The sequence below is a fragment of the Bombyx mandarina genome, chromosome 03 (genome assembly GCF_030267445.1).
Source record: "Bombyx mandarina strain Sakado chromosome 03, ASM3026744v2".
NCBI classification, from domain to species: Eukaryota; Metazoa; Arthropoda; class Insecta; order Lepidoptera; family Bombycidae; genus Bombyx; species Bombyx mandarina.
The window spans coordinates 14,220,053-14,236,427 of record NC_143210.1 but is presented as its reverse complement, the minus strand read 5'-3'; the positions used below and the strand labels follow the sequence as shown (position 1 = coordinate 14,236,427).

Sequence of the window (16,375 nt, the reverse complement as noted above, 5' to 3'; positions counted from 1 at the left end):
TGCTTCGCAGAATCTACCACCGGATCGGAAACGCGACCCACTGAGATGATCCAGCGAGAAACTCAGTGGGCTATGTGTGTGGGTTAATTTTCTCGTCGAGCCCTTCGTCGCAAGCGACGGGTTCGACGAGACCGATGACCGGACATAAACACATAAAACACAATCAATATCAGTTCAAGTGCACGTGTACTAAGAGAACGAAAAAATAAAGACGAACAAATAAAATGATTGTCAAAATTAATACAGGATATTAAAATTTAAATCTTGTTATTTACACGAAAATGTTATTACAACGAATGGAATTTTCTATATCGCATTAGTTAGGAAATCAAGAAATCTTGCTAAAAAAACAAGGAAAACAACAAATCGAACTAATCAATCAAATGACCGTTAAATTTCAAATTCGAACAACGTAGGTACGTTGCGTGAGCAGCATAGGCGCAACAGATTTGGACAATCACCTCATAAACTAACAAAAGGATAGTTAAAAATCAATGAAAACAAACCGTAAACAAAGAGTCAGCGAGTCAGATCCATTAAATTGTCTTTTAATGCAGGCGTTAACGACCAATAACAGGTGTGCATTCGAGCAATAAACATGTAGTTAATATTAAACAATGTTAATTGCTCTTTGTGAAATATTTTTAGTAACGGCGAGTGCAGACGAGTGTACAGTCAAGTGCAGTCCAGTAGTGACGGCTGCTCATAGATATTAACAGAATAACTTTACAAATGATTTTCCTATGGCGCAATGTGTGATCAAGTGTTTTGCCTTTTAAGGCCGACGCTTGTGGAAATCAGCAATTCTAAACAGCACAGGCAAGCCCCTGTCTAACATTAAGACTTTTTGTCTTAGAAAACCTAATTTAGATATGAACATTTCATTGCACTTATCGGGTCATCAGGCCACATAACAATTTTATTTATATCGAAAGTTGGAAGCGCAGTGGCTCCAGGTAGAAAATAATGATACCGTTCCGGTAGCCGAATTAGTTATGAGCAAAATGGGTTCACGGGATTTCGGAGGATTTTCCTTAGAGCACTCTCAAACATACGGCACATAAAAACTCGACACTATACACAGAAGACATAGAAGACCATAATCCTAAAAGCCAACTGACCCAGAGTCTAATTAAAGTGGAAAAATAGAAACCACTTTATAATTATTCATGGAACATGTTACTTGAAACCCTACTTAGGCTCACTAATTTCAGAGTCGATTCAATTAGTAAAAATACTAGGAATTTACGCTTGATAACATTCTATGCCTTACTGGTTCCAGCTAGTTTATTGCATGGAAACAATCCAGTACATTCGAACTCATCAACTTCTGATTCACCATACACTAATTACCATTTATATTTTATTTGACACTGAATAACTGTACTTTTTCAAAGACTCTTAGAATCATAATTCGCTGTTATTTCGGTTGTACGTAAAATTTTCAAGAGTTTTTTTTTTTTTTTTTAATTTCATGTTTATTTTCCATTGTGTAAGAGATTCAGGAAAATATGAGATCTTAATGAAAAAGGGAACACAGAAGAGGATTAGCCTTCCTCTAGGCCTAATTAGGGGAACCTGAGGCCGTAATTTCAAAATCACTGACTCAGATGATTGTTTGATTTACGAAACTGGCTATCCAGCCAGCAGCTGAAAATTATCTGATAAAATTGCAGTATTTTGGTTGATTTGTCTGGTAATTTCTTGAAGAAAATATTAAATATAAAAATCTCTGATATCAAAGAAATATCCCGAACTTTAATGAGCCTTACACCAGATTTAAAGTGAAAACTATTTTCATCTCTAGCTTAACCCTTAGAGGACTGAAATATTGGCCGCAAGCCAGCGATTTCAAGGAGGGATTTTATTAAAGCACAAGTATTAACTGCAAATATAAATGGGCTTAAATTAGTGACGGCAGGAGGGCGTTAATTATAGATTCACCTAGAGACATTAAAGATCGGATGTTTCCGGTCATTTCAGATGTGTTTACGAGGGATGCGGGAACATTTAGTGGATGAGCTGTTTTGATAAGTAGATAGCACAGGGGTCAGTGCGATATGTCGACATAAGTACCAAGGTAAATAACCATTTGAAAATATTTCATAAGAGGCAAGATGCACGCTGCAATCTTAGAACCATAATTCTCAGGCAAACTGTGGAGGTTGCAGGTTATTTGCGGATGCCGTCGACAAGTAATTATAAATTGGTGTCGTGTCATAAATATACAGTACAGCGGAATTGAGGTACTTATCGGTGCGTTTTAAATTCAACAGAATTTTATAAATTTGGAAACATATATTATTATTATTTAATTGTATCGGTAAGGCAATCTAATGAAATTTAGAAATATATCCTTTACATAATAATAGTATTGGGTAAATTACAGAGATTTGCCTTTTGTAACATAATAATATCATTCGTTCATAATGGACTTTAGAGACCAGTGTTCGTTGCACCTACACTTAGAAATCCAGCAAACAAAGTAAAATTTCTTTAGCAGTGTTAAAAACGATATTAACTTAAAATTAAAATAGTTATTGTTTTTTTTATTGCTTAGATGGGTGTACGAGCTCACAGTCCACCTGGTATGTAGTTACCGGAGCCCATAGTCGTCTACAACGTAAATCACCCACCTTGAGATATAAGTTCTAAGGTCGCAAGTATAGTTACAACGGCTGCCCCACCCTTCAAACCGAAACTCATTACTGATTCACGGCAGAAATAGGCAGGGTGGTGGTACCTACCGTGCGGACTCACAAGAGGTCCTACCACCAGTATGTATGAAGTGTATGAAGAGAATGTGTATTTACGATTGCGTGGCGAGCCTGGCCAGTAGCTCGGCCAGCACCGTGGAGTTGAGCTCGTGCTCGGCGCGGCCGCAGTACGCGACCAGCTCGCCCACCGCGCGGTGAAGGCTCACCGCCACGCGCCGCAGCTCGTCCCTGCCACACCGCCGCATGCACACAGTCACTTAGCCGCTCAGAACACCATAGCAACTAATCAGCTTTTTTTATGATTAAAGGATTACTGGTGGCCCGGGGGCCTTTCCAGCTTCACCAGGACAGGTGGGCGAGCAAAGGCTCAGCCAGGAGGGGTGAGATTTGCTAACAGCTGCCCGAGCACCTTCAAAACAGACCTAAGAATTCAAGAGCAGCTGCTTCGCGAATGATTCTACTAGCGGATCGGAATCGCGACCCGCTGAGAAGATCCGGCGAGAAACTCAACGAGCTGATTCATGGGCTAGGTTGCACGGCGAACTCTTTGTCGAGTTCGACGAGTACGGTCACCGGGGTCCCTAAGCCTGCTCCTAGTGTCAGAGCTGAAGGCGTCTAATACAAAGGTTATTGGATCTGATGGATCCGTAAGGACGTGGATACTAATCAGCTATTTGTGTTACATACGTACGGAGATAGATACAAGAATACTCTCATGTGGTTTATTTTATTTATTTATCGCTTAGGGGTCATACAAAAATTACGTCACACGTTAATGGGGAGGGGGGTGTCACCAAAATGTGAGTGTGACAGGGGCATGGGGGTCAATCGTTTTGTGACGTCACAGGTTAAATTTTAAAATATTAAAACGCGAACAGAAAAATAACAAAATTCACACCGTCGGTATACGGAGCCTTAACAAGCGCACGGCGGGGGATCTTCCCTTTACTCCCTCGGATCATGGTAAGTTTACTTATAATCGATCAACATTTCTACCACACCCAAAGTTATGGATACTTAAGAGCATTAGACCGACCTTTCCTTAGTGACTTCTTCGAGGTGTCTGTTCTGGTCGAAACAGAAGTTCCTGCGCTGCTTCCATTTGTCACTGTCGCCTGCAGAAAGCTCGTCCCGGAGACTCGATACCTGGAAATTGAAACAAGAAATTAAATAGCTCGATAGATTTATCAAGAAATGCTGATGACCCTGCTATAGCCAGTCGAGGTAGGAATATAATAACATTGTAATTTTGGGTGTACTACTCTATAAATTGAAATGCATGGATAATTCACGGCAGAAGCAGTCGTTACGGTGGTACCGGATCGGCAGGTCGTCCGCGCTCCATCAATGTATGAGTTTTGCAAAATTTCAAGTCGGAAGTCGTTGGTGAATAAATACATTTCAGTTACATCTATATATATAAATAAACGAAAACAAAGTAATTAAATGCAAATTTCTTCTCTGTTTCATGTTATTGTTTATAAACTTGTCACCCTAAAACCATAAAATAATAAAAACTTTTTGGAATTCGTTTTTTTTCTTCAAGATATCAATTAAAAATACAAAACACAAAAAAAATTTGACATAAAATAAATCCTAAGTATCTTAGGTATCATTGATTATGTTTCAATTTCGATTTCTGTGCGATCACTAATAATTATTTAAATAAACAAGAGATAGTTACATACATAGATGCATACCACGATACAATCATAAGACGAGTATACGTGCTGCTTATCGAAAGAGATAACCTACCCCCTTTTGTCATTTATTTTATTTATTTACCTTTAAAAAGCCTAAGTGTTTTTTGTGTCAAAGGCAATAATAAATGATTTTATTATTATACTAACTGTACCCGTCCGCTTCGCTGGGCATTTAAAATTAACATTATTATTTCTCACCCCCGCAAAGATTCTCATCATTAACGCCCCCGCAACTGGTGTAGGGAGTCCAACACTCATATAAATATTAGCCTATCCATTAACTACATGTATTTTCTACACGAATACCAAGTTTCAAGTCAATCAGATGCATGGTTCAGTAGTTATAACGGAACATCCGTAAAAACCACTGTAGATTTATATATTAGTATAGATGAGGCGTGTTGTAAGCCCGCACGCGTTGATTTACCTATTTCTGCCGCGAAACATCATGCACTCGATTCGAAGGATAAGACCACTGTGAGCTGTGTTCACGTTGTAGTATCTACACGTTTAAGGGGCCACTTAACATCCGCGAGAGCTTCAGCTGGTCTACTCTTCTCTAAAATTGAACTTATATCATGTAAGCATAAAATGATAAATATAAATTAAAAATTAACAAAACACAAGATAGAAATAATCTACAGAAAACTGGAACATAAAAAAAGACGAACCATAAACTTCCTCAGCAAAACCATTTTGTTACCGCCTCATTGTGAGCATCGTTATTAAAACCACACTCGTCTTGTTGCAAATTTAATTATATACTTAAAAACATTTTCGTCACTTCGTCCATTACATTGTTTACGATATAAAAACATTAACACATATTTACTTCAAAACTAAAATACATAGAATAGAATACGTAGAATTGTTTGAAGGCGTTACTTTGGCTTTGAAATTATTCCCGATCAATACTCACTCTTCAATCCCCCTAGTCATATATTAATAGTACTAACAATACTGTACACAAACACTTGTTTACTAGTCATCTATTAGAATATTTCAGATTAGTGAGATAGCGAACATTAACAATATTTCATTACATACTTTCATGTAGGTCAAAGTAATGTAAAGAATAGGAATCAGTTACCAATAATATAACTTTTATAGATATTTATATTGTTATAATCTAGTCAAAAATTAAAAAAACTGCTTAATTTTTTCTCAGAGGATACAAAACATGTAGATTTTAGCACGGTTTAAAATGTATTCATAATTACCTATTATCAATACAATAACTTATTACAATATAATTTCAATGAAAAATCACTTTAATACAAAATATTTCGAACGATTCATTAAGTCAATGTTCAAATTGTCCACTAAATACCGAACTACCCTCGAAATCAAACAACGACACTGCTACAACAAACGCAGCTGCGTTCAGAAACTTAAACGAGAGAAAAACAACAGAGGTCATAGTGCGAGAGCTTGTAATGTTTAAATGATATCTATTGAGGTCATGCGATCTGATTCGAATGCTTATTCAGCTGTAATGAGGAGATAAGAATGCTGAACATCTAGACTAAAGCTACTGTTACTATCGCCGTACCTTCTATCCGCAATATCTACTGTACTAATTTAATCATCCCCTAATTGATATAATTAGTTAGCAATATCCCATACTTCAGAATGGTGAGCATTCCGAAATTGGTTTGACATCGTACTGGCGACCGGTTCTATATACGAGTATAAGTCAAATCACTTTATATTATATGCCTACTTCATCTAGAGGGATAACTTACAGGATAAACCCTTTGTTGTGTGCTGTTTTGTATAGCATTCTCGTACATCAGTACAGCTGTCTTAGTAATCAAGCCCACAACGTTAAATATTAATCTAATGTTGACCACTAAAGTAATCCATGCATTCCGTGATGTTACATATTAAGGTGAACCTTACTATAACCAATCTATAGAATTATTTGTTATTGATTTAAATAAAAACGTAATTTCGCAAAGTAAACGTATACCTAAGTAACTCCTAGCTCTTCGACTTTCAGTAGACAGAGCACACATCTGTTTCGCAACCAACTTCATGGCAAAATGACCTTTATTTCTAACTCATTTAAACTCATTATCTTATAAGTGTTTAACTCAAAGCGCACGTGATGATGGTCGCGTTGCATTACCGCGATGATCAAGACCGGAGAAGGGTAACATACTGAAATGGGATTTGTAGAAAGTTCAATGTAAATAAACATTTCTATTATTTATTTTATAGTAAGATTTCTTTGAAAGGTGATTTATTTTTGTATCATCAGCAAACGATTAATAAAATTCATTTATTTTCAAATCCTGTTTTGAAATTTGAAGGCGTCAAATGTTTGCTTTATTTATTCTATTTTTATTACTAGAACATATTATGCGAATTGCAAATCAACGATTTCAATTAAAGCCGAATGGTTTCGAAAACAATTCTTGTCGATAGGTTTAATGTAAGCTTTTGTAACATACGATACAATTCACTAATAATAACAACTCAAGGCCGAAGATAATCGTATCAATGAAATACAAAACGAATTTCTCGAGTTGACCTATTTATTCTAAGAAAATGTTTCGTAAGAGAAAAAAGTATATCGTGTTTATGAAAATCGCTTGCCCGGGGCTTCCAGATTCTTTTACCAATGTTTAAATTTTCTGGTTTTTTTTTATGATTGAAGGATTACTGGTGGCCCGGAGGCTTATCCAGTTTTACCAGGTGGGCGAGCAAAAGTTCAGCCAGGAGGAGTGGGATTTGCTAACAGCTGCCCGAGCGCCTCCGAAGGAGACCTAACAACTCAAGAGCAGCTGCTTCGCCAATGAATCTACTACCGGATCGGAATCGGCTCAGATTATCTAAGTTTTCCTGGTCTCAACTTAACAGTCTCCCAATCCACTTCTACAAGAAATCCATCGAGGTCATAGAAATTAGACTTATACATAAGATTACAGATGAATCAGATACAGACTCTTCAGCGGGAGTTCAAGATACAGAGGAGATTAAAAAACAACACAATACATAAAACTACACAAAACCAAATCGTAGCATTTAAGTTTAAGAAAAGACCCCCATGAGTTACCAAGAAGCAGCTGCATCATCGTTTAATTAGCCCATTAAATTAGTAAAAACCACAGCCGACATCTGGTGCGTTGTTGTCAAAAGCTCGAACGGCTCAAGTTCAACGCTCTTGCGCGTACACAACAAAGTGCAGCCAATCATTGAATAGTAGGGTCGACCCGTGATGATAATGAAATGAAGGTCGACCATTGTATTTTTTAAAAACAAATATTCAGTCAGTGAGTTTGACGTCGTCATCTTTTTTTTTTATTGCTTAGTTGGGTGGACGAGCTCACAGCCCACCTGGTGTTAAGTGGTAACTGGAGCCCATAGACATCTACAACGTAAATGCGACACCCACCTTGAGATATGAGTTCTAAGGTCTCAAGTATAGTTACAACGGCTGCCCTGCCCTTCAAACCGAAACGCATTACTGCTTCACGGCAGAAATAGGCAGGGTGGTGGTGGTACCTACCTGCGCGGACTCACTAGAGGTCTCACCACCAGAAAAATCTTTACTTGTTCTCAGCGGAATTTCCCTGCCTTATCTAGCTCAATCAATACATACCACGTCTCGCATATTGTTGCCTGACACGATTATGAATCGCAGTTGGACAACAGACTAGCTGCTATTGTAAGATTTAAGCCTTTTCGTTAGTTTTTCATTCAAGAATAAGTATACATTACGACAATTTCATCATAATCACGTCAACCATATATCGCTCACGGCTGAATATAAAGGATCGCCTATAAACGCCGACTGCTGAACATAAGGATCGCCTATAATTTTCTTGTGTATCCGATTAGAAGTACTTATTGAGCCGCATACAATTAGTTTTTGAATCTTCCAATGTATACACTAATCCTGAGTACGTTTTCATGATCTAAGAGTATCACACATACATATGTTCTGTGGTTTTACCCGCGTTTGGAATTAGAATACGAGTATTAACGTACTTTGAAACGAGAGCTCGTCTTACATTACACTTATTGGTGACAAAATGTCGTTTATAAAGGCTTTAAAATACAAAATAGTCATCGCTAGCATCTAGTGGGTCTAAAGTAATGATCCGTTTTCGTATCGAGGACTCGATTACATTTACATTCATCCCCGATCCTGCGGACCAAATGGTAAACAGTCGACGTCGCCCAAAACACGTCATTTCGGATCCTCCCGATCCACTAACGGTGCTTTTAGGTACCCCAAGCACCGGTCATCGTTCTAGTTGAACCCGTCGCTTGCGACGAAGGGCTCGGCGAGTAAATTAACCCACAGACACAGCCCACTAAGTTTCTCGTCGGATCTTCTCAGTGGGTCGCGTTTCGGATCCGGTAGTAGATTCTGCGAAGCACGGCTCTTGCTAGGGTTCGTGTTAGCAACAACGTCAGGTTTGAAGCCCGTGAGCTCACCTACTCGCCCGGTGACGCTCATGTGGTCTCTCTAGACCATCAGCTTAGGTAGAAAAAAAATATTACATTAAGAATTCGATAGATTTTCGTAATTGACATACTGGGGTCAGTTTGGGGTAAATGTTATAATACAGACACACTTCTATTTTCTAATACAATAGATACATTTAATGACACGTGACCATTCCTATTATACTGAAGCACGGTAGGGGATATATTATGAATGGAATGTCCCATAAAAGCGATTCAAAATCGGTTATGAGCTTTATGGTGGTACGATGACGTATCGATGACTGCGGTGAAGAGAAATTTATGATGTGAATTATTTTAGGGCTCGCTGTCAGATTATGAACTAAGCATATAAAACTCATGGGATAAATAGTTCGATTATCAAATCTAGTTAATAAAACTGAGTATTTGAGCGTGTTTTCGGAGCGCAAACTTCATTAACGTTGTTACGATTTGAAATTCGATAATACGAAAATCACACTCGAAAGGCGACACTAAAAAGGGACTGGTGGTAGGACCTCTGGCGAGTCCGGACGGGTAGGTACCACCACCCTGCCTATTTCTACCGTAAAGCAGTAATGCGTTTCGATTTCAAAGGTAGGGCAGCCGTTGTTGTTGTAATTGTTAAAGTGAGACCTTAGAACTCACGTCTCAAGGTGGGTGGCGGCATTTACGTTCTTGATGTCTATCGGCTCCGGTAACAATTTACCACCAGGTGGGCCGTGAGCTCGTCCACCGAACTAAGCAATGAAAAAAGACAAACATTGACACACGAAGGATTTGTCTGAAGGTTTCAACTCTATCGCATGTGAACTTTGTTTCTACCATGCCTTACAAGATTTTATTGGTCATAAGGAGTATTTTAAGCCTGCATCCCATAGACACAGCCCACTGAGTTTCTCGTCGGATCTTCTCAGTGGGTCGCGTTTCCGATCCGGTAGTAGATCCTGCGAAGCACGGCTCTTGCTAGGGCCAGTGCTAGCAACACTCCCGGTTTGAGCCCCGTGAGCTCACTTACACGTCAAGAAGAAGCTGAAAAGGCCTCTCAAGGCTATCAGCATAGGTAGGAAAAAAAGCCTGCGTGGGTTGTTACCACAATCCAGGCTAGTTTTTAAGCAAAACAATCACGCGTTCGCGTTTGAAGATGAAACAGTTAATATATAATACAACTAAAATACGTATGTTTCAAAATACTTAGCGGCGTTCGCGTCCATTTGACTATGGGCTCCAGTAACCACTTACACCGAGGTGGACTTTACAACATCTACCCGTCGAAAGCTCAGTTTCATATACACGATTCATCCGAAAGCTCCGAGATTTTAATGATGACTCACATCAATATTTACAATTAATATCGAACGAATACGCAATTCTAAAACTTCTTACGTCAACCAAAAAATAGGTCACCTCACTACGCATTTCTTTAGCCACAGCGAAATATTTCAGTACTTACTTTCAACACAATTCAGGACGCAGCCGTTTCTCAAAACATACGGTTACCATAAGTATTGTTTCGCGGGATATTGAGAATAGGCCGCGGGGATCACTTTATTTATTTATAGAATTGAGACGGTTGCGATGCTGAATAAAGGTTTAACGTTAATTACAAGAATGCGTTTCTTTGTTGACAACTTTTTCTGTGCATTTTACCACAGGATTTTCAAATGATTTATTCTTCTTGTCTTTATCTCTGATTAAGTATAGAAGAGGCTTCAATGTAGTTCTTAGTTAAGTTGTTATATATTTTTAGAACGGAACAAAAGTACCTACGTGATTTACTTAAAAGACACGATCCACATTCTATCACGAGAAAAAAAATTGATACATACATTGTGTTAAAAAAACATGTTAGATTTTAAAAAAAACAGTGATTGCCAATTTAAAAATCCATAACGAAATTCTACCATCACTGGTGGTAGGACCTCTTGTGAGTCCGCACGGGTAGGTACCACCGCCCCGCCTATTTCTGCCGTGAAGCAGTAATGCGTTTCGGTTTGAAGGGTGGGGCAGCCGTTGTGACTATACTGAGACCTTAGAACTATATCTCAAGGTGTGTGGCGCATTTACGTTGTAGATGTCTATGGGCTCCAGTAACCACTTAACACCAGGTGGGCTGTGGCTCGCCCACACATCTAAGCAATAAAAAAAAATTTAAAAAAACATTTTTTTTATTTACATAAAAATATATCTAGTCGTTAAATATTGAATCACCAAAACAGGAAAAAATACTTCTTATGAAGCAGAATGTACATCGACAATGTTTCCAAACGGAATTTCGTGTACACATATGACCTTCATGTATACACTTAAATAGATGTTTAAATTTATTAAACATTTTAATATTTTAACTGTATATCTTCGAAGAAGCATGTACCTATATATGGTATCTTATCGTTACTTGGTTAAATGTCGCAAATTGTAAATCCATAATTCACATTTTTATTTTATCCACCCGACGCTTTAAGTGATAAGACTGACACTGAAGACGCTGAACTTTTAATTGTAGGTAGGTATTTGCACTATTTTTCTTGTCCAACAGAGCATACTCTATGCATCTATCATTTTTCGTATATCTTGACATTTAGATGAGCAGAAACACTTTCATCTCTCAGGTTATCAACCAGTGAGACCTAATTCAGAACGTACCTTCACATAATAGCTATTCTAACATTCACAGCCGACATAATAATATAACTCCTCTTTTCTATCAGTCACTCTAGGCAAACGCTCAGGACCCGAAATATCGGGCTTGCTAGACCACCAATGGATACCAAATAGATTATCCATAAAGATGTTTACAAGACGTAATTACGCAATTTTGGATACTTTTTTGTTATTTTTTTTTGTTATTATATTTTAAATCGGTATGCTTAACACATACTAATACATAATCAACAATAAAAATAAATGATACACATAATAATAAGCATGATCGGGAATAATTAATCAAAACAATCACAGTAACGTCACTAATATTCACTTCACTGCCACAAATGTCACAAGACGCATACTCGTATGTATACCAAAACCGCTGAATTTTCACATTTGAAGACTACACCCACATCCAATTCTTAACCGCATCAGTAACGAGAAACCGTCATCATTTTTTTAAATTCAAGAGCAACGGTTTTACTCGTATCTCACAGAGTACTTTGAACTTTAACACGGGGTCGTAAGGTTAGGTTTGGCGGAACGTAAATATGACGTCACGGGTTCGTGTGCCGCGCACGTCCGAAGCGCGTACGCACTAGAGATGCACTGAGATCTGGAGCGAAATCTTTCGATAATGTATTTGCTCATAGATGAATCCGAATTTGTTTTGTTTGGATGAAATTAAAAGCATTAGTGGCGCTTCACTAGCCAGATAAGTAAGCTTTATGGTCGTCTAGATGCATATTTTTAGGGAATTTCGTGGGGTGTAGTGAACATAAATTTTGTGTTAATGTCGGTGTAATTGTGTGACATGGAATTGTATTAAATGGATTTAAAATAACTTCAGCTATCATGTGAATAAATATTAACAGTAAATTATACAGACTGATGAAAATGGCCAGGAAAGCAGTAAAAGCTTATCGTCTTATCAAAATTTTGTCGTTTTCGTAAACAATACAGTAGAATCTTTACAAAAATAGACACATTAATATTCGATATACAAACATTTTTATATTGCGCTCAGTCAAAGTACACAAGATCAAAAATTTTAAGTACAATAATACCTCGACAATGCACCCCATTTTACCACATTAGATCTTATACGTCTAATCACACACGTGTTTTCTAATTATATAAATTTTGTCTACATAAATATCAAATAAAAGGACTTAATCTAAATCGTACGAGACAGGATGTCAATTTATATTTAGACTAGAACCACTTTATTGTAGGACAGGTTAAAGAATTATGTAAGTTTGGGGTTCGCGATGAAAAGACTCAGGGCTGGTACAAGGCGTAATAATAGTTTTGATTCGCTCTGTTAATGCGCAGTTTCAGTCCCCTCTTATTTGTTAAATCGACAACTACTAGCGTACTATCTATGGAAAATATTAATTTCGGAACGACCAATAAATACTACATAAAAAATAAAGTATGTTAGTAAGTATTACTTATAATATGTATTATATTGTACACGTAGGGAATTGTAATATCTTCGCGTTTAGGCCTAGGCCGTACTACGATCCTTTACCGGGAGCGGTTAACCGCTTTAACCGCGAAACCGTTTTACAATTATTAACCGCGAATTCGGCCCCGATTTTCACGGTTTGAAGATGGATTTCAATAGAGCAGTATGTGTTGTTACTCTGGTACTAAAAATAGAAAAAAAGACAACGAAAATTTCACAAATGTTGGGTCCATCCACTTACTAGCAGTAGATTTGAGAAAGGTTTCTTTCATAAGAAATATCAAAATTTAAGAAAACCCCTAGAGTAATTTTTCAATTACTATCGGATGCGAGTAGCCAGTTTCATGGAAACAAAATTTCGCAAATGTATTTGACATTTCAAAAAACCGCCCGCGGTTACGCATGGCACGGATACCTAGTTCTATGGATTACAAATTGTGTTGCGGTTTTTTCCCGCGATAATTTTGTAACATTTCGCATTTTTAAAATCAGTCGCGGGAAAGAACTGCAAGTGCGGCCGCTTGTATTCGTTTTCCTATTTCATAAACTCATACGACTTTAAACCGCTTCGGTTTAACCGCAGTGCGACCTAGGCCTAATGTGGTCCACAGGCTACTGGCATAAAAATTATGGCCATAAGCTTTAAAAAGTGCAACTCCGACATAGCTATCGCAACTATATCGCATGCCATTCCAATGTTACCGATGGCATAATATCCTACGGTTATGTATCTGACAAAGGATAATCTGTAGCTATTGATAAATAAAAACATTTAGACCACAGCCCTTTCAATGTAAAACGGAACTGCCATCGAGACGTCATCAACTCCACGTCAATTAAAACGGACGAAGCGGTGTTTGTTTCCCTAAATTAAAATTGAAATAACACTAATCTTTTCGACCGCACTACAAAATATGTATTCATTACTACTGTCATAGAATATACTGCTGTTGGAGAAAAGAATTATATTCATCGGCAAATTTAGTTTTTTTATTTATAGATTATTTTAAATAAAAAATATATTTGTATTAGCTTTATGGGTAGTAGATGAAGACAAGCGTTCAATGTTTTTATGTTTGGATTGTTTTTAGCATGGTCGACTGTTGCGTTTAAGCTATTTGCTTGTTTAAATGGGTAAACTAGTAAAAATAAATATATGTACTTAAATATTAAGCAAATTAAAAGTTCAAAAACAAATAATAGGTATTTGCCTATGAAGTTACCGTTTTACAAAACTGTACATTTGAAACATAATTTATGTAGGGCTGGCGATAAATACTAAATTCAAATGTATTTTATTTTTAAATATAATATGTATTTTCAAATTCAATTATTTGTTTATTAATTAGTATTTTGTTTTCACTACATTTGTATGTATTTAATCAATATGGACACTATAAAAATATGAGTAGTGATGGAATACACAGTTCCGTCGCGACAGCAATGCCGCACAAACAGCTCACAACATTAATGACGTGTGCGGAGTGAACACTACAAACGAACAACGAACCGCTGCTTTGGTATTCAGCGGCTTGGCTCTACTCCTGGCATTGCTGAAGTGCATGGGCGACGGTAACAACCCACCATCAGATGGCCCGTATGCTCGTCTGCCTACAAGGGCAATAAAAAAAATTAGAACAGACGACTCGCAATTGGTTCGGTGCTTCTAATATGGAAATATTGATTTAAAAATGAGCCCTGTGATCGCCCGAAAACTAAAGTCAACAAAGACGAATTAAAGACGACAGTGGAAGCTAACGATACTCAATCTACCGATGAGTTGGCAGTGGTTTTCAACATTAGCACCAAATAATCGCCAGCGCGACAAACGCTTTAAGGTATGTCTTGACAGACACAAAAACAAAGGGATTTTGAACCGCATTGCTACTTGTAATGAAAAATAGATTATTTTTGATAATCGTAAACAGTCATCATGCATGTTAGATCGAGGTTCAGCGAAACAATGCCCCAAACGAAAACTTACTCCTACAAAGTCATGGTCACTGTTTGGTGGTTTAGTGCCGGAATAGTTAATCACAGCTTTTACCTAGTGAGGAACTACGAGGAAGTGGACACAAAGATGGAAAAGCTCGCGACCAGCCAGCTTTGGTTAATCGCTCCTCCCCGCTGTTCCTACACAGCAACGCTCGACTACGTACGAGACGGTCACAGCAGACGGTCTCTAATCTACAAGAGCTAGGATTGGAAATTTTGCATCATCCACGGTACTTACCAGACCATGCGCCGACAGACTTCTACTTTTTCAAAGTTTCAACAAATTCTTGCCAGGGTAAGAATTGAATAACCGACAGACAGTACAAAATACCTTTGAAGACTTGGTTGGTTACCGGATACCTGACTTCTTTAAAAAGGGCCTTTAAGAGTTACCAAGGCGCTGGCAGAGAATGCATGTATATTGCATTAAAATAAAAATAAATAAAAAATGTTAAAGAATGTCTTTAACATTAAATATACTAAAAGACAGTTTCGTAGGTAGAGACCTAACATATGTATATTATATGAACATATTTACTCCTAATCGAGAATCGAATCAAAACAACTGGTTACTATGGTGAAATTAGCTCTGAGATGATGTATGTTGAAATTTAATCTATAAAAATTTAAATATTCGAAAAACGAAAAATCTATTTGGAACAAGAAAGACAACTATGAAAAAAAAACTTATTGCAGTTATTTTATAGATAGCTTCACCCTTTCCATTGGCATTTCATACACAAGAGCGAACTGTTCTTATCGCTTCCGTTAGAGTAACATAATATGCAGTATGTCTTTGTTTCATAATGAGCTATACTTTTCTATCTATATAAGTATTTGTTTCTGTCTGTGTATTTTTGCAATCTTCACATTGTTACGCAAAATCAGTCTAGTGTTTGTCAAAGTTTGTATATATAGAATAGTCCAAGACGATAAAGTATTTTGTTTAGTACCAAGCACAACGCAGTATCAAATAAATTATTTAGGTTTTGCTCGTCCCGATATCAATATTGGCAAGGAGGTTTTAATTAATCATGTATGTAACATTTGTCAAATAAGAGATTTTTCGGTATTTTTTCTTATGCTGTAAGACATAACTTGTCAATTTTAATTCTGATGCACGAGTTTGGCTGAATGACTTTTAGTCACACAGACGGGTTAACAAGATCACCAGACACCCGCTTTTAAGTTTTGCGTGTTTGATTGGTAGTCTTTTACCGTGGAAGTCACTCGTGAAGAGGCATTAAATAACGTATTTCATTTGAAAAATTGGTACCCGCCAGTGGAATTTTAACATCGGCATAGTAACATCGCACGATATACAACACGTGTTATCCTTTAGCAACTCATTCAACCTGTGCCTCAAGACCGATGACGGCTTA

At 37.4% G+C, this 16,375-nt stretch overlaps 1 protein-coding gene across 5 annotated transcripts in view; it reads right to left on the bottom strand.

Annotated features, from left to right (window-relative positions):
* The window catches only part of LOC114247164 (uncharacterized), an 88,060-nt gene that overhangs the window by 46,640 nt on the left and 25,045 nt on the right, over positions 1-16,375 (bottom strand). For all 5 annotated transcript variants that reach the window (XM_089740136.1, XM_089740137.1, XM_089740140.1 and 2 more), the window contains 2 exons: positions 3,754-3,863; positions 2,814-2,945 (listed from right to left, as the gene is read on the bottom strand). In XM_089740136.1, the coding sequence (XP_089596262.1) occupies positions 2,814-2,945; positions 3,754-3,863 (242 nt within the window). The remainder of the gene's footprint in view (positions 1-2,813; positions 2,946-3,753; positions 3,864-16,375) is intronic.